The sequence below is a fragment of the Thermobia domestica genome, chromosome 1 (genome assembly GCF_964235325.1).
Source record: "Thermobia domestica chromosome 1, izTheDome1.hap1.1, whole genome shotgun sequence".
Classification (NCBI taxonomy): Eukaryota; Metazoa; Arthropoda; class Insecta; order Zygentoma; family Lepismatidae; genus Thermobia; species Thermobia domestica.
Window position 1 is genome coordinate 287,304,938 of NC_137454.1, and position 20,271 is coordinate 287,325,208.

A 20,271-nucleotide genomic window follows, 5' to 3' on the forward strand; every position below is an offset into this window, starting at 1 on the left:
AGAAAAACTGCATCAGGAAGCACCAACGTGGACGCAGGTGTGTGTTGCGTAACAGAAACAGACGCTCATTGGGTTGGATTGTGATCAAGCAAGTTTATCACGGCGCCAATATTCACAGCTAAGCTGAATACAGTGCTTACAAACCCTGTTAACATCAAAAAAGTCAGAAGAGGACTCCATAAGCAGGGTATTTACTTCAGATCTTCAATTTGCCAATTACCTGTGACTCTTGACCTTGGGGCTGTACGGAGACAGTATTGCAATACCCATAAAATCTGGACACTGGAACGATGGAAGACTGTCATCTGGTCGGACGAATCTTTCTTTAAACTGTTTCCAACTGCTGGCCGAGTTTACGTGTGGAGAACTCTAGCATAAGCTTACGATAAACTGTTCCGTGTACCAAGAGTGAAGCATGGCGGTAGTTCAGTGATGATTTGGGCAGCTATATCGTGGTATCCTGCCGGACCCAGTACGGGCATGTCACTGTCAAGAACTACGTAATCATTTTGAGTGGTAAACTGCATTCTATGTTGGAGACTTTGTTTCCAGATGGTAATGTCGTGTTTTGCAGGACTGGTTTGATGAGCACGAAGAAGAAGTGTCATATCTGCCAGGACCCTCCACAATCGCCAGGCCTCAATATCACTCAACCCTTGTGCTCAGTTTAAAGGAACAAGGTGCGAGCTCTCTATCCACCACCGTCGTCTTCATATCAACTCACAGTTGATTTGGCGGAAAATATGTACAACATCCCTTTATATTTCTCCACTCCCCTTCGACTGTAGTCCGTTCTGCGTGCCAAAGGTGGTCCTACTCGGTATTAATAAAGATAATGTGCAATTATTCAGATGTTTCCATATGTTGTCCATCCCAGTATATATATCACTACGAAATTATGACAGTTTCTTCGTTGTGTCTCCAACAAAATAGGTATTAGTCATATGCCAAGGATCATGCAATGTTACAGGGCGTATACGATGTGTTCCCCATTCCGATTGATTGTCAGATGCATTATGAGTTCCCACTAGGGAAGTACTAGAAGTGGTACGCGGGGATCTGTATATCATATATATCGTTGGAAAGGTGAAAACGAGTACACAACACAGGTGAAATATCTCGCTTGAATGGGCCCTGTAGGGGGCGTGGCGGCTATTTGAAGATCGGAACAAGGCACGCTTAGAATCACCAAAAAACGTGGACAAAATAGGAGAGCTATGACGTAATGGTTTTGAGACGTGATATATATAGGTTTAAAATGTAGCTTAATACGAATATAACATCAAATGTTTACAAATCAAAATGGCAGATCCAACATAACGGATACAAATTACAGAAAGAGCAAGCTATGGATCTAAAATTGGGTATATAGAGACATTCGACGTCGCTATGTATGAATCAGATACCAAAAGTTTAAAATTCAAAATGGCGGACAAAATGCAAAATACTGCTATAGAACTGAAAGCGGGTAGATAGAATTTTCGTGGTCCAGAGTACGAATTCAATGTTAATGCAATATGATGGATCCAATGACGGGGAGAGTACAAAATGCAATATGACGGGCCCAATATAATGGAAAAAACCGCAAAATGCGATATGACGGACAAAAGTGAAAATATATATATATATATACAGAACGGACATAGAAGATTATTGCACATGTAGTAGCAATATACATATAGTACATAAAGGGGAAAGTATAGACACGTGATGCTTTACAACAATCAAGGAGCGTGTTTTGCTATACAGTCAAGCCAAAATTGAGGCACGGAATGCAGGGAAGTGTTTGTAGCTAACATGAAAGTTTTGTGATACGAACAGATTGCAATCATAGACAGTAATTATTTTACTACCAAATCCGCCCAGGCACCGAAGAGATACGCATTGATCGGAATGTGTTATATATCATTGGAAATCTTGCACCAAGTACACTTTACGTTTGTAACATCTCGCTTGAATGGCACCTGTAGGGAACGATGCGATTATTTGAAGATAACCATCAGAAGATCCGAACAATGGCATTGAAAAGTGTGCTTTGGAGTGTAGAATATCGTTATGCTTCCACAACCGTCTTTCCGGTATCACATTATGCCGTGTATACTTGTGAGCAATATGTATGTCAAGTGTCCACTGTCATGAGTAGGGATGGTACCGACACCAAGACTAGTCTCGATCTCCCCACGAATTCGAGACCGAGGCCGAGATTTGTTTTTCCAAATCGAGACGAAACCGATACGGAGCCCAGGCTCGTCTCGATACCATCCCTACTCATGAGTACTTTGCGGAAACTCACTCGCCCCACCCGTATTAGTGAGAAGGTGAGTGATGGTCAAATAAATTCCGTGGCGGTGAGTTAGAATGGAATCATGTGGTCTTCGTGGGCGTGAAGGTGTATGAGTATGAGTCCAAATGGTTGTCGTTAGCATGAGCAGGAGTGTGGGCCAAATTGTTTACGTGAAAGTGAGCGTGAGTGAGGGCCATGTAATCTTTCTGAAGAAGAAGGCCAAGAGGTCTTTATGAGGCTGAAGGTGAGGGCCAAGTTGTCTTCATGAGGGTGAGGATTAAACTTATGCTTGAGAGTGAGGGTGTCCTCGTGAGGAAAGACACCTCTGCTAGTTGCTGTAGTTGAGAAAGACCAAAGGAAAGGACATGGAACGTTTCTTGTAAACAAAAACAAATCACTTTTGCAGTTTTTTCCCTTCAGGTCATATCTTTCGTATTTGACAGAGGTTCAGTAACCCTCTTCCGTTTTGAGTACGAGAAACGTCTGTTATTGTCAATTGGTATGATGCATAAAGAACATCATATTGGGTAGAGTTGCATACATATAATATTAATGCTTTGATAGCGCTGTACTACACAGTTGAAACAAAGTTCTAGAGTTGTAGAGTTGTCGAGGGCGTGGCAGTAGCAGTGATGGGAAAATGAATCAGTTTGTCATTTGCAAAGCAAATATTATTTGTGCAGTCATGCCTTGAGAATGAGTGCTTTCAAGGTATTGCGTTATTATTACGATACTAGATACCGTGAATGTTAAATTGTACAATCGCATTTTTCATTCGTATAATCTACGAGAGTGTTGGAGCTGTAAAGAGCAAGATGTGTTCCACCGTATATATAGAATAATTGTTTACCATATTATAGTTTGTACACATTAGTATGATGTAAATATCTGTACAAGTTCTGTCCTGCTTACATATTCTTTGGTATATAATTGCGGCTTTCGTACATAATTTCCTGTAGAAGTAAGTTTTTATAGGACATTGTCTTGCATGTGCTATATTTTCTTTCCATTCTGTTCACGTGTAAAATTACAGGTTCGCGATTTGTTGTATGAAATGAAAATTAGGGCATTAAAAGTGTTTCAGCTTTTAAAGAAGCTTGAAACCCCCACTGTTGAAGGAAATCCATCTCAGAAAGAGATCCAATTAGTAGAGACAATAGTTTCTATGGCCAATTCGATGGACAACGAGGATCAATTCGATTACGAAATGATTGATGAAATTCACTTTGATGGTGCTTTCAATACTGATTATGATGATGCTTAACAACATCGATGTCGTAATGGATGCTTCAGAGCAATCGCAGACCTCTGCAAAGACTATGCACAACGTGTCCTACAGGAGCAGAAGGACTACCCGCAATGGTCATTCTCTACCATCAGGGCACGGTTTCCGAAAATAAAATGTTGCACATATTTAGGTAGATGTCAAAATTATGTTGATCAACACGGAACACCGAGTGAGAAGTATTCGTTGGTGACCAAATACTGTTTGCAACAGATCATTCTAGCACGGGAGCGAATGATATCAGTTCACGAACAAGCGATTCGACGGTGGGTCCTTCATCAGGCCAAGCTTATTGGTCTGACGGGATTTAAAACTTCACGTATTTGGATTCAAATATTTAAGAAACGGTTTCGTTTGTCATTCAGAAGAATCTGTGTTTTCACATCTGCAAAAAAGTCTCTTCCTTCCGCAACAGATGACACTGTCGATCAGGGTATCGAATTTTATCTCGATTTTGCGGATACTATTTACTCAAACTTTGGTCCAGAACAGATTTTGAATAACGATCAATCCGGGTTTAATTATACTTTATTATCGTATTGCACATTATCTCACACAGGTGAAACAATAACAACAGCATTAGTTCCCCAGTTAAATACTCGCACGCATTCGTACACTATACAACCTGTTCCCTTAACGGAGGGACATTTGTTGTCTCCAATGTTTGTTTGCTTGCAAGAGGTTGGGGGTCAATTTCCTCCCACCATAGTACCTGAATTTCGCCATTCGATGTTCGCAATTCGGGAAGTTAGACAAAGAACTGGTTGGAGATTTCTTCTGTAATGTCCTCAAACCTAACGTAGAGAGGTTTCCAGCAAAGAAATCTGTTCTTATTGCCGATGCCTGGAATACTCAAACGTCAGGGACACTCTACCAAGATGACAGCGTTGCGATTCCATTAAAAATCCTTCCACCATGTTCCAGTGCTTTCATGCAACAACTGGATGTATTTTGCTTCTATCAGTGGAAAGATTTTCTGAAACGGTTAACTGAACATGCCTTCCTTACAGGAATCGAAGCACTTCTGTTCAGGCGGGAAAATGTCTTGAAAATTCAAAGCCTTATTTTGAATCAATTTCAGTCGACACTTTATCGCTTTTTGTTTAGGTACGCCTGATACAAAGCGAGTTTTGATGTACCATACTTTCCATTTCAAGGTGTCAAGGACATTAATTTTTCTTTGAACGAGAAAATTTGCCATACCTGTAACTAGAAAGAGTTCTGTATTACATGTTCTCATTTATTTTGTCGTAAAAACCTGTGTTACTCCTGTTTCTTTGACCTCTACCATTATCATTAGTTATTGTACACATTCCCTCATTTTCTTACACATATGTTACCCACAACTTCGGGGCTACAAGTGTAAACAGCATAATGAGATACCAGGAAAGCAGTTGTCGAAGCTTAACGCATATTGTCACTACAAAACGCGCACCTTTTCAGTTCTGTAGCAGTGTATTGCATTTTGTCCGCCATCTTGGATCCGTCATTTTGAATTTTACACTTTTGGTATCCAATTCATACAAAGTGGCATAGAATATCTCTATATACCTAATTTCAAATCCATGGCTTGTTTTTTTTTAATAATTTGTATCCGCCATGTTGAATCTGCCATTTTGATTTGTTAACATTTGATATCAGATTCGTATTTAGCTATCTTATACACCTATATAAATACCACGTCTCAAAACAGTTTCATCATAGCTTCCTATTTTTCTACATTTTTTGGTGTTTATAAGTGTGCCTTGTTTTGATCTTCAAATGGCCGCCACGCCCCCTACAGTGCCCATTCAAGCGAGATATATCACATGTGTGGTGTACTCGATGTAACTTTTCCAACGATATATAAGACATGCAAATCCCCGCGTACCATTTCTAGTACTTCCCTAGTTAGATGTTCAAGAGTTAGTAAGCCAACTGGCTGTTATGAGAACAGAAGCTTGTTACAAAACAAGACAACAATTAGTTAATAATGCTTCCTCTAACTCAGTAATGTTTCTGTACGTGGTTTTTACTATATCTCATTTTGAAATCCTCTCCCAATCATTTATTTATTTTAATGTTCTTGAAAGATTTTAACTCTACAATTATTCAATTATAAATCATTTGTTAATAGATTTTAAAAGATCGTGAAATTAAAGTGATAATACATATTTTTCAATTTGATTCGAATTATCTTTCTTAAAAATTGTTGAGAGGTCTGATTTGGAAATCCATGATTTTGTTCTCTGACGGCTTTAGAATGTTATTTCATACTTGGAATTATGTACTACGAACATATGGTAGAATTGTGTGTTAAGGAAATAACGATATCGTAATATCACATACCGGTACCTCAAGCAAAAGTGTATACTAATCAAATAAATGTGTTCTTTTTCAATAACTTCAAAACGAGTACATGTATCTGTGTACAACTTGCGACAACTTATAGAAAATTATACACCAAACTTATTCCTTGTAGAAACAAACGAAAAATGTATATACTAGTCTGTATAATGCTCAATATAATAGTATATGATTTTTGTTCTTTCCATTTACAGATTGATTCTGCCTTTATCGGCAGCCAACAGCTGGAAAAATTGATCGAAAATCGAGAGACTTGAGGGCAAGATACCTCCAAAGGATGGGGAAAACGGACAAACGCACTGCACAACGTACGGAGGGTAGTTAAGTACGGCTCTTAGGGCAGAATAAGTTGCATGAAGTATACTTAGTTAAATAGACACTACTTTCTCGTCAATTCGGCTATTTCTAATATAGAGGAATGCTGGATTACTGAGAGAACTTAAAATTGTAGTATTTGCGATAAATTTCTTTATTTACGTAACACAATTTAACACACATTGGCACAATACAAATTTAATCACAAATGGCATATAAACTAACACAGACACAAATATCTGTACAATCTAGTATAGGGTGCAGTACACAAAATTTAGAATTGTGCACATAGTATGGGCATTTCGAAATATACAACTAATTATTCTTTGTTTTAGTGAAGTTGCTCATCGATTCATGTTTGTCATCCAATCCCTTGATGACTTATCAGGAATGCCTCTAAACTGTAAAATGGCTTTTAAATATTTTTTTTTAATTAGGTAGTCCCACCGAAGATTTAACGCATTCCAAAGTTGTAGGTGCTGGGGGCATAAATAATGATGTTATGGCATAATAAATATTGAGGAACGTGAACCTATTCATGATAAATTTTTAAGATAAATTAAATTATCTTCAAATATACTTAAATAATCTATAATGCACTTTGTTAACATTATACACACTACACTGATTAAGCACGAAAGTAAATTCCGTATGCTTTATCACTCCCAAGTAGCATAGACAGGTAAAAGTTGAACCGGTACAGGAAACAACAGAAAGAAACGTATGGATAGAAGAACAAAAGATAGCACTTTCATACAAAGGCATAACTTACACTGAAAGTACTGTGACTTATGATGCCTTCTCTGACATTACAGAAAAAGTGAAATGGTCCTATAAAGGATGCGTGGTTACAATGGACAGCGATGCATGCTCTGCAAAATGCTTCCATACTGCTCACAAAGTTATTAATGAGTTGTAGTTGTATAGAATTCCATTAATCCACTAGCTCTTACGACAATTGCTGAATAGTCCTTGGTGCATCTCCATAGCACACAAAACATCTTCCCATAGCATTTCAAACATGTTCGATGGGACTGAAGTGGGGGAAACAGGCGGGCAAATTGATTCACGGAACCTTACCTTGTTCCAAGAGCTCCGCCACATGCGTTGCTTGATGAAGTCGCGCATTATCGTCCATAAAGAAAAAAAATGTCACGTAATTCGCTATTGAAATTTAGACGACTACTAGGACAACATGAATGCGTAGCTCAAAGTGACCTATTTTAAATTCCAAGTGACTTAATGACCAGGAACACATCGAATGCAAGCTGAAAGCATTCTAAAAAATAAAAATAATCTATTCCCTCACACACTAATGTTGACAGTGCAATCTTTTATGAGAGAGAAATAAAAACTAGTTTTAGTAAGCGCTGATTTCAATAAAAATAGTTTTAACTTTACTATGCAATTCGGTGTCTAAATTCAGTAAAAGCTTCAAATTCTAATTCCACAATCATATTTCAAGTAAGACATTGACCGTATTCCAATTTTTCAGCATCAAAGAAATTGCAAACAGAACATGAGTCTTTCAACAGTACCAACTTTCTGAGCAAAAGAAACAATTATGAAAACCAATATAAATTGTTTTTATCGAACTCTGTATATAGCAATTTTAATTTCTATTGAAATACAGTTGCGCTGAGGATAAACTGATTTGAAAATATTTCTCAAATGTGAACATAGTTTACGACGAGAACAATTTTTTTTTTTTTTTTTTTTTTTTTTTTACAAATGCTTAATTATTTAGCTTTTATGACTTCAATAATTTAACAAACCTTATTCAATATTCAATAGTACTCTCAAAATGTGCACTACTGGTTACTCTACAACCACTAATACACCACAGATTTGATACTTACCTAGTCTCCACGTTAAGAATGAGTCCGAGAAAGACCGAGAATTGCCTTTTCTCTGCTTCAACTTCCGAAGGTATTTGTGGAATGACTGTCCTGATCAATTATCCTCACTACGCCATGCTATTCGGCAATTTAATGATTTATAAATTTTATACATGTTAATTTCTTACTTTATTTAGAAGTTTATTGCCCTTAAATTCAAACTATTTATTTATCACTACACAAATTTATCCAGCTATCAAAAAATTTAGTTTTATTAACAAGTAAGTTCTGTCTCAAGAATTTAAACGAAATAATTCCCCTTATATATACCTAAGTATAACTATTTTTTGTCAATTGTCCTGTTCAATATGACATCCAACTGCAGGGTTAGTAATTCAAAGGCAATTTTATGCAGATCTAATTTAAATACAGATTTACGGTACTGAATTTTAACCACTATTAATAAAATAAATCATTAATAGATTCACTGCTTTATCATTCTCACGTTTTATTTAAACATTCCTAGACGAATGCTCCTACCTCCAATTAAAGTCCTAGGCGAGAATTTGTCAGTTCCTGTATCCAAACATCCCACGCATTAAATATAAGTGAGGTTTGGGGTTGTATAATAATATAATTAAGTTATACAACCCTTCAAATATATAATACTCTGGTGTTTAAAGTTGGGATGGTCCTCTTTAGAATAGGGTAAAGGAACCGAATATGGAAAACTTTTTGTTTCTTCTTTATTTCTCAGAATAAAAATATTATACATCATAGTACTTGCGGTAACTTTGCAAAACAAAATACAAGTATGAAAGTTTATTCCACATTATTGATATTTAACAATATTACAAAATTGGAAGAAACTCAATTTACCAAATTAGGCACACCCCGCTCCTAATATGGAACACTATCTGTTCTTAAAATGGAATACTAGAACAAAATATGCGCGTCTTCCTACAATGCGACATTTGGATAATGAGAGCATGGGCAATGCATTCGAGCAATTTAATTGTTTATTTAAGAAATAAATGTATTTATTAGTTCAAAGGAAGTGTTTGAGCCTCCAACTCCGAGATCACATTGGCCCTTAAGATAAATCTACGGATTGGAAAGGACTCGGCCCTGGTCTCAGGAAAAGTGCTCGGGACTCGGCCCTGCATACGCCTCATGGGACTGAGGAAAACCACGGAAAACCTCACTCAGGATGGGCAGTCTGAGCAGGATCGTGCCCATGTTCGAGTTATCCAAATGTAGCTTTGTAGGTATTGTGGCCTTTATATCATATTTAGTAGGTCTACAAGACAAGTAAACAAAAATTACATAACATTCTTAAGATAATTAAAACATAAAACAGAAATACCAGACTTTTAGGTAGTACAAAAATAATTATCGAACTTGACTAGACCTTATTCATTATTAGACTTATATTTGTAAATTGCTATAATAGGCTGTAATAGCTAATTGTTTTAACTTTTGGAGTATCTATAATATCTTTTACCTTGGAATAAGCATGTTTATGAGATACAACCAATGATAAAAATAATAAAACGAAATATTTATGGAATCAAGCTACATGCGACAAATAAAGTAAAAAAAATATACTCTATATAAAAGAAAAAGTTCAAACATACTGGATTAACGGGTCTTAAAGCGTCCAAATTTTGATTCCAGTTTTACTTTGCAAAACAATGGCCGCAAACATATTTTTCTACACCTCTCATGGGACACATTTCATGAAACCATCTTTTACAAAAACTGGGCTTTTTAACTAATCGTACTCCCCTGCACTAAGCAACCACAATTTACCACAATGTCCACATTCCTCCTCCTCCTCATCATTATCAGTAGGATTACTTAAATTGTCACTATCTGCTTTCAAATCACTCACTGACTTTTCGGATTAACTTTATCGTAATCGCGTGATATCCTTTCCTTTGGCTGTTTCGATCGGATTTTCTTGGGCAGGGCTTGGAAAGCTAAACTTTTTTTTTAACTACTTGCAATGATGAGGTAAATGCCGTTGTAATGAAGTAGAGGCAGCTTCTAAATCCTTTTTATGTGGAGTGCTCGTAACTACTTTCGCCTCACCTGCCTTTTGGCCAAGCGTGTTGCGATGCTATGGCTGAAGTTGTGGTAACGAACTCACTACTTCAATCGGTACTGTCATGCTGTTCTCTTCACTTTGCACTGTAGACGACATGGCAGTTGGGGCATTTGAACCAATAAATAATCTGTGAAAGTTTCATTCGAATCGGTTCACTTGAACTTACGACTCCCACACTGAGAGTATACTTCTATTTTCCCCACTTCATCGTTATAACAATTATTAATCTATTATCAATTTGCTATTGCCTTCCTGAGCCTAAATGTCATAAGCATAACCATAAAACGATATTTTAAAAGTTACATTTCTTTTGAATCTCACATGAATGTTTCCAAATAGAGTTTTGAGTGCCAGGATACATACTATCTCTTCATTCAGCAATACCATTAATTTATCAGATTCTGATTACATATTGAGCATATCTTTCCCCAACTCACTGGAAGATTTACCTAATAGCGTCACACGAATAGGATATAAGCAATATTTTCCTTCTTTATCTTTATGCTTTCACAAACAGACCAGAATTTCATTAACATAATGCGTATCAGAATTTCATTTAGAAAATGTATTCACTTCATAATTAAAACGCAATTTCAAAGAACACCTGAGGAGATATGATTTTCCTCGCTCGTTCTTAAGTGACTCACTGAACAAATGATTGTTTCCTGCTAACGAGAGAAAGGTCATTTAAGTCACCACTCTTACACCTAAAAAGTCTACATTTGTATTTTTTCAATATATATATATATATATATATATATATATATATATATATATATATATATATATATATATATATATATATATATATATATCATTATAATAATATGAATACAAATATATTTCCATTATATTTGTACTAAAATAAAATTAATAGCACTCACAATAATGAAACGTGATTCCATAAATAAGTTAATACGAAACCTTATTCTAACCCTTAAAAATGTATTCACATTAATTAATTCATTCAGTGGAATATTTCGTCTGTGGATTAATTGATATAAGCAAAATATCAGCAACTAGAAAAGTCATTAATTGATGTTAGCGACTAGTGGTTCTTTTAAAGTGGTCAGAATTTTATCTTTCAGAAACGGGCCACATATGAAACGAGGTGATCCATCAATCTAATTCTCAGAATGCATTGGGCGCCAGTAATGGTTTCAAGATACAAAATACATAAGTAATATTCAAAAGTTCCAAGCACTCAACAGTAATTGAAAATTCTAGGCATGTAGTAAACTGAAATGAAATTAAACTTTTCAATTTAATTTTCCAGGGTTATGATATTTAGGCTAAAGGAGAAGGAACATTAATAAAAGTGAATGATACTAAAATTAACTTTTGTGTTATTCCCGGGAGTGGGACTCGGGACCACGTGCACCAAAGGCACTTCTCTAACCACAAGTCGAGCAGAGAGGAATAAATGACCTAAACATTCCTATGAGTGTTAGTGCAAGAAAATTCTCTGTACATGGTATTTTTAACGAAATAATGTACAATTTGCTCTGATCATTTATATTTTAAGTATCAATTACGAGACACTGTTTATTTTTGCTTAAAAACAGAACATTTAGACATCGATTTTCAGAATCAAATAACGGTTAAAATGGGATGTATTATCATCTTAGGTTCTTTAGATTTGATCATTACGCGGAGAAAGAAGGCAGAAAATGGAGTAGATTGAAACCCAGGAGTGAAAGAACACAGGCAACATCAGCCGCTTAAGTTCAAGCTCTGGTTGAAGAAGTGCGGATCCATCCTTTGCGTCCTTGATCTGTCTTCAAAAACAAAGCAGTTGAATTAGCATTTTCACACGAGGCGGTAAGGATACGCTTATTTCACCAAACTATGAGACTTCCAGTAGGACTGATGTCCAGTCAAGATATACTATGAAAATCTAATTATTTTTTTCGAAAGTCATAGTATTTTCCAAATCGCACGTAGAAGTTAAATTCATTCCTTCATTCTCGATTGATTCTATACCCAAACAATGGAGATGATTGAAAAGCCTCAGATACATATGTCCTATATTTTACAAAATTCTAATATTTGTTTACAAAAGTTATCGTAGAACACACTTCTCTGAACGATAAAGTAAATCCGTGCTATTCTTTTCTGACTTTAACTGCATCCAGGAGGAATCATGGTAAACTTCAGAGGATATATATATATTGACGAAATACATTGCAAAACAAATTTATTTTTTCATTGAGGATTTATCCTAAAATCTTGACAGATTTTAACGCAATGGAATGGGATAGTTTGAAAGCCTAAAAGAAACATCAAAATTGAATTATTTTTGTGAAAGTTATGAAAGAAAATTATTTTCTTAATATCTATTATTTCCATAAGAAACTTCGAAATTTGAGGGACCAATTTATTCTCAACCGGTCTCAATCGTAATCATTGGGATACTCTGAAGAAATTGTACGCTACGTTTTATCGAATTTAAATAATTTTTATATAACATTAACTATCGTCTCCCATCGTATCAAATTTCAGTGCAATTGAAGGTTCTTTGAGAGCAATGGAGATTACGGTTTTTATGAGGGTAAATCCACATCAAATCAACCATAGGTGGTTGCTGACATTTTTTTAAAATTTTTGTATACGAAATTGTACTGTATATTTAGAAAGTTGGAAACAAACCCTATTTTTTTAGGTGTTCAGTTTTCGTTTGAGTAGTCACTTTGTATATGTACGTAAGCCTATTTTGCACTTTACAAAGGTTTGTGGTAACCGCTGTAGCTACGTCACTTTTAATGATATTGATTTCAAACAAAACAGAACAAAATGCGTAATATTTTATGTACAGTGCAAGTTTAAGCCTACTACACTAAAAGTACTTTTAACATTTTGTTGAATGTTAGAGTTTGAAAAACATTATAGTCATTTCCGAAAATAAAAATTTCGAAGGAAATAATAAGACACACTATTAATTTTCTTTCTTAATATACGCTTAGTGGTATACACTATTTTCGACAAGAGTTTTAAACCTCATAGCCTCATTTTTACTTTGTTATAGGTCTTTCAACACTGCATTTTTTTTAAATGGTTATGTTTAAACTGAAATAAGTCAAAGGAAACACACCTGAACAACCTTCAACTTTCTCAAAACAGTCATTGATGGTGTAGAAATAAGTAGTTAAAATTTCATTACTGAGATTTAATCAGTTTTTGATTTGCAGTTTTTTTTTTCTATGTGGCGAAGTTTGGGTTACTAGCAACTAAAGTATAACTAAATTAATGATTAATTATAAATGATTCTCTACATTGATGATTCTCTCTATGTATTAGATACTAAAGCATAAAGTTAAGTTCAATTATACATGTTGTAATAATACTCGTACTTTACTGGCGCAGATAATCATATTGTGAAAGAAATTATTATTAAAAAATAGACGGTGTTTTGCTTCATGTAGTTTATCACTGTTTGCAATTAATAAAGTAGTCGAAGCCACTTTATTAATAAAGGTTCTATACAGTTTACTGTTTAAACAAAATACAAAAGAATACGAAGGAAAAACATCTTCTATAAATTAGACGCGGCCAAACTGTCTTCAGCCGTCTGTCTTTGTATGCTAAGACCTTATGTTGACTCCAACTTTTCCAATAAGCCATAAATGGTACTTGCATAGTCTTTCGGTGATGCAATGTTGCCATCAGTAAGGACTTTCTAAAAAGATTGGATATTTTTTAAAATTATTTCTTGATGACTATATGTGGATATGTAGGTATCCCAGCTTCTTTGCTTAGCACAGGGGTGGATCCAGGACGGACTTCTGGAGCGGAGCGATTTGTTGTAATACTGCTACTTACAGCTACTTTTAAGAGCTCCGAACTTTGGAATGGGTTTTATTTATATATAAAATAAAAAAGTTTCCTCTTCTTGAGGGGGTCGATCGCCCCGATCGTCTCCTCCTCCGGATCCTCCCCTGGCTTAGCAGAATGATACCACCAAATTCATAAAGTAGGGATAGGAAGGTCAAATCTTTCCCTGGGAGTTTAAGATTATCTCTCTCTCTCTCTCTCTCTCTCTCTCTCTATTTCTCAAATAGTTATTTGCGGTAGTTAAAAAAGTGTCTTAGCATCAATACAAGAGCAGCCGCAAGGGAACCGTTTAGAAGCGCCGACTTTAAAGAAGATTTTTGTTTGCATATTTTAAAGCGCCCTGTGCATATATTTTTTGATACTTGGTCTACTGCTGCATGACATGTCATGTATGTTATGTTAACATAAACAGTGAGCTAAATAGAGCCTCCTATTAAGAAAGCGGGCCCTGCTATTTTTTTTTTAAATACACAAGCTCAAAAGACAAAATAGCACTTTTTTAATGATTATTTCTGTCAAAACATGATTAACAAATTAGTGACAGTTAAATATTGTTACAACAAAACAATATGCACAACTGAATTGAACTAATATTTTAATAAGTAACATACATAGTTTAGTCGTAGAATAAGCCATCGGTTGAGCTGTATTTGAGTAGCTAATAAACAGAATTTGGCTACCACGTAAGTAAAAAACTAATCAAGTATCAGTAATCGTATTTTAACCATTTACTACATGAACGAAGATTATTCTGAGGGAACCTATCCAAGTGTAACTCTGACTTCGAGTCGAGACTATGGCCGTTGGATACCTTGTCGCAAAAGAACATAACACGAAAAGGGATACATCCTCGATCGCAACCGTTGCGAAGATATAAGCGTGAAAAGTTAGAAATTAAACTCCATACTACACATTACAAAGTCAGATTCCGGGTCACGGAATCGGTCGGGTAAGGAAACTCAGTGAATACATACCAAATTAGTGTGGGGAGCTGAGCACCTTTTGAATGAAAAGTTTGTGTCCCCGGGACACTCGCAGAGTCCCAGGCGGGGTCCAACTCAAAATTTGCAAATGGAACCGTGGGTCAAGTAGCATATTGTATGAAAGCTATTGTTAAATAATAAAAAAAAGATACAACAAATCTCAACTCTCTACGATAACCCTTTGCCAACGATCAACAGGTAAAAATGTCAATACATCATACATCAGAAAATATATGGCCACGCTTCTAAATCCGTTGAGTTGTGACAATAACAAAACAGAAAAACATGTTTAAAAGTGCAAGGTATTGAAGTAAAGCAAATTGCTGCAGTCTCTCACAGAGTCGCACAACGGACCTTATCCAAGTATGAGTGTGACTTCCAATGACCAATGGACCATAGAATAACCATGACCATTGGAATTCGTGTCCTAGAAGAGAAAGAATACATTGTTAATCGCAACCGTCATGGAGGATGAAAAGGTCAAAAGGCAACGGTATATGCTTCGCGTATCGAGACCCCAGATTCACAGATTGCACCGTGAAATTTCTATCGAAGAATTAGCTGAACGAGAAACATGATGGTAAAGACGAACAGGAGTGACCTTGAAACTGTGAGGTAACTTGGAGAGGAGTGGGGTTGGAGAAACCTGGAATAATGGTGCAGAAATAAAATATATCGGAGGATGCTTTTGAGAGAGAGACTCTGCAGCAATTTGCTTTACGTCAATACCTTGCACTGTTAAACGTGTTTTTCTGTTTTGTTATTGTCGCAACTCAACGGATTTAGAAGCGTGGACATAGATTTTCTGATGTAGGTTGTATTGACGTTTCGACCAGTTGCCCGTTTGCACATGGTTATCGTAGAGAGTTGAGATTTGTTCTATCTTCTTTTATTTAACAATAGCTTTCATACAATATGCTACTTGACCCACGGTTCCATTTGCAAATTTTGAGTTGGACCCCGCCTGGGACCCTGCGAGTGACTCGGGGACACACAAATTTTTGATTCAAATGGTGCTGGGCTCCCCACACTAATTTGATATGTATTCACTGAGTGTCCTTACCCAACCGTTTCCGAAAAATCTGACCCGGAATCTGACTTTGTAATGTATAGTATGGAGCTCAATTTCTAACTTTTCACGCTTATATCTTCTCAACGGTTGCGATCGAGGATGTATCCCTTTTCGTGTTATGTTCTTTTGGGACAAGGTATCCAACGGCCATAGTCTCGACTCGAAGTCAGAGTTACACTTGGATAGGTTCCCTCGTAAGAAAATTTGAGGTTCTTGAAGTGTGTCCCTTTTGAAACATTCCAGGTTAAACACAGCGATTTTCGAAAAGTCCCAATGTTTAAGATCCATAACGAAACGGAATAATAATAATAATAATAATAATAATAATAATAATAATAATAATAATAATAATAATAATAATAATAATAATAATAATAATAATAATAATAACTTTATTTTCAGTGCCGTGAACAGCTCATTGGCAAAAATACAGCACTATGTTAAGACTATTATACAATCATTTTAAACAGACCATTATAATAATAATAATAATAATAATAATAATAATAATAATAATAATAATAATAATAATAATAAATGTAAGTTCTGGTATCAAGACGGAATATTTACTAATTCCGGTTAGTTTGATTGGCATTTAGCGCCCCTTTCATAATTAAGGCTGTGTGAGACATAGACCTACAGCTTAATCTGGGATCGAAAGCTCTCGCCGAGAATCGAACCTGAGTCTCCCGAGCCGAAGACTTGTATGGTAATTCCGCAGATACGAGGAAACTTTTCAGACATTTCGGGAGCGTAGTTAGATTGAAAGTAACAAACTGTGATCTTGAACCAATTAACCTTCTAACTACTTTAATGACATATTAGTCAACTAGCTTCGATTTAATCTCTTCGTCGATGCGTTTGGAAGATCACATCCGCGTCTAACATTCAGTAAGCGGCGCGGTTCTACTGAAAAAATACGATGTGGTCTAATGCTTTCTACTTTAAGCACTATTATTGATCCTCTCCACTTTATTGATAGTAAGCACCTTTATTCCATAGTCTTCGTATGCTTTTAACCTGTCCGGCTGTGTAAGTAATTACTTAATCTACAACAACAGGAGATATCCCAAGAGAAAATCGATAGAGTATGTAAAGAAAACAGATCGTGGTAAAAGTAACTTACCCTATTACAGAAAGATATCTTCCTTCATTGATTCTTTAGTAAATCTCTGTCATAAGCAGTGGCGGATCAAGTCCGGAGCAGGGGAACCTAGGTCCCCAATTTTTCAGTGACAAATATAGTTGAAGCTATTATATATATATATATATATATATATATATATATATATATATATATATATATATATATATATATATATATATATATATATATATATATATATATATATATATATATTGAAAGTTTATAGTATACTCATGATATACTTGTCACAGTCTGGGTTCTGGCTGTCTCCCAGTTTTTACCTCCTAAATTCGCTGCTAATCATAAGTATACAATAAATTTACAAAATAGGTAATCAACTGTCTCATTTACTTTCTTATACCTAAAATTAAAGTTTAATATTAGTTTGGTCCATATATGTTTATCTTAATTAGCAATTAGAGAACTTTCCTTCTTTTTCATTTTGAAAATTTGACTAAATGCTAATTCCAACTTTGGTGGTCCTAGAACCAAAGGTCTGTGCACTATAATTCATAGTTATCGAAAAACAATGGTGAAATCGAGTTGTGTACCGTCTTACAATATACGAGGTGCGCTCGGAAAATAAGTAGTGGAGCAGCACTACCATCTTTGAACAGATGTGCGCGATAGATCAACCTGCGTCCAGCCGCGGTAGGGTGAAGGTTACTTGATTACTGTTTCCACTTTTGTAGCGTCTCAAAATGTGTGCTGCAATAGAAAACGCCGCCAAGTGCGAGGTGTGAGCTGTTATACTGATGAACTCGTTCGCGAAACTCAACGTTTCACAATCTCGGAGCTTTCCGATGAATTCTCACAAATTTCCAGGACTGTGTTATATGACGTAGTGACATAGAGGTTAGGTTACAGGAAGTACTGTGGCTCAAGGCACAGGCGGGAAATTTTTATGCTGATAGAATTTCTGAGCTAGTGCACAGATATTATAAGTGATTGAATGTTTATGGAAACTATGTTGAAAATAGATCATAGAAGTAGTTTTCAGATGTATGTAATAAATTCTTCTAATTTACTTTGAGGTTTCCTTTTCAACCAATCGGCGGTTACTTTCCGAACGGTCCTCGTGCATATAATGTGAACCATCTGAAAGCAAGAATCAATGAGACAATAGGTACTGTTATGTCAGACATGCTTGGTAGTGTGTAATGTGAGATTGATTATCGCCTGTTTGTATGTATGTATGTCCTGAATTGCGCACACTAGCATTACCAACGCTACTAGATTGGACCCTCTTGTTTCGATAAGTTATAGTAAAAGTACTTTCTCTTCTCAAAGAGTAACTTTGTATCTACTGGAAGAGCTTAGTCGCCTATTTATCTCGTCACTAAAATTATGTTCACATGACGCAAAATACTTCTTGTCTCATGGACAACGCTAGTGCACACATAAAAAAACATTGACATTCAAACCCAATTTAACCCAATAGACCCTCTACAATACAGTACAGTGAATTCTGATAGCTCTGCATTTGTTTCTGCACTGAATAAACTATTCGAGTTGCCAAACAAAACGACCTATCAACTCAACTACCCAACTTCGTCACTCTTACACAGCAATTAAAAAAAAAAAAAACTACCATTATTTTTAGAAAACTATATTCCAAATGCTTACTAAGCCTATCAAGGTCTAACACCATACCAAGAACGATCAAGATGAGTTTTCTCCATCACGTATGATATATGCTATTCTTATGTTAATTTTTAAAAATATCAAAAAACAAAAGCTATTTGCAAATTTATACAATTATAAGAAAAGATTGAAGATTGGGTTGGAATGGAAAGATCGAAGACTCATAAGAAACTTATATATGAACCAACAAGTGTTAGGATAAGGGAGGAACTGATAGAGGAAAGTACAATTGGAAAGTGAGTTCGACAAGGATACTGTCTCTCGTGGGTATGGTACCGACACCGAGACGGACTTTTATATACCGAGACGAGACAGAGGCCGAGACGGACTTTTATATACCGAGACGAGATCGAGACCGAGACCGACTTATATAAATCGAGACGAGACCGACGAAACTTAGGTCAGTCTCGGTCGTCGTCTCGAATATTTATATTAATCGCTATTAAAATTGTCTTTACTCAAAATTTGTCTCGTCGCTGTGTTAGATAATATGGGAGCGGTTGACTGATCTACAGTGGCGTATTTACAGAGTGGTTATCGGGCTCAAGCTCCTCCCGAAATAAATTCGTGATCTTTTTTGGCATTGTACGTACAACACAAATGTTTCTTACTCGTTCCTTAAGACTTTCCCGCAACAAAATCCACTGCTGATGTGTATAGCCTTCTCACTCACTCACTCTCACTCTCTTTCTCTCTCTCTCTCTCTCTCATATATATCCGCGGATTCAGAATGTAATCAAGGGAGGGACTAAACAGTAGTTTGCCGCTTTATGCAGTGTAAAGAAAGTAGGCTTGAAGCCCATTTTATCCAGTATATACCTGAGGGTCATGGGGGACTATAGCCCCTATAGTCCTCCCCTTGGATCCGCGATATATATATATATATATATATATATATATATATATATATATATTAGGAATGATCCAAATTTTCCCAAATCCGGATTTCGGAACACCTCTCAATTATTGTTAGTCTGCAAAGTATTCCTTATATTAATATGTCTTTGTAGTCACTGCGTATTTACAAGTAGTATGTGCATTACTGTTAGAAGATATCAAAAAACTATAGATAAAACCTGCTACTTAGCGGTTCATATTTTTATTTTACAGTACATAAACTACTACTACTACTAATAATAATAATAATAATAATAATAATAATAATAATAATAATAATAATAATAATAATAATAATAATAATAATAATAATAATAATAATAATATTCCAGCATAAAAGTTATCAGTGCATCACATTGGCAACAAGCGGCGCATATTTTAACTCTATAAAAATTCGTTTCTCACGATTTTCTCGGAAAGTACGCATGATAACTTATGTTAATTATTTCATTTTGTTTATCTCGGTGTGGTATGTCTTATCTCTGGAAAATATCACAGTAAAACAAATATTAAATATCA

General features: G+C 35.6%; 1 protein-coding gene across 1 annotated transcript in view; it reads left to right on the plus strand.

The window, feature by feature from the left end:
- Positions 1-6,115: 6,115 nt before the first annotated feature.
- LOC145661223 (uncharacterized) overlaps positions 6,116-20,271 on the plus strand; it is a gene marked incomplete in the record, with an annotated part of 459,297 nt that continues 445,141 nt past the window's right edge. Inside the window, 1 exon segment of the mRNA XM_081726681.1 lies at positions 6,116-6,232. Within this exon segment, the coding sequence (XP_081582807.1) occupies positions 6,193-6,232 (40 nt within the window).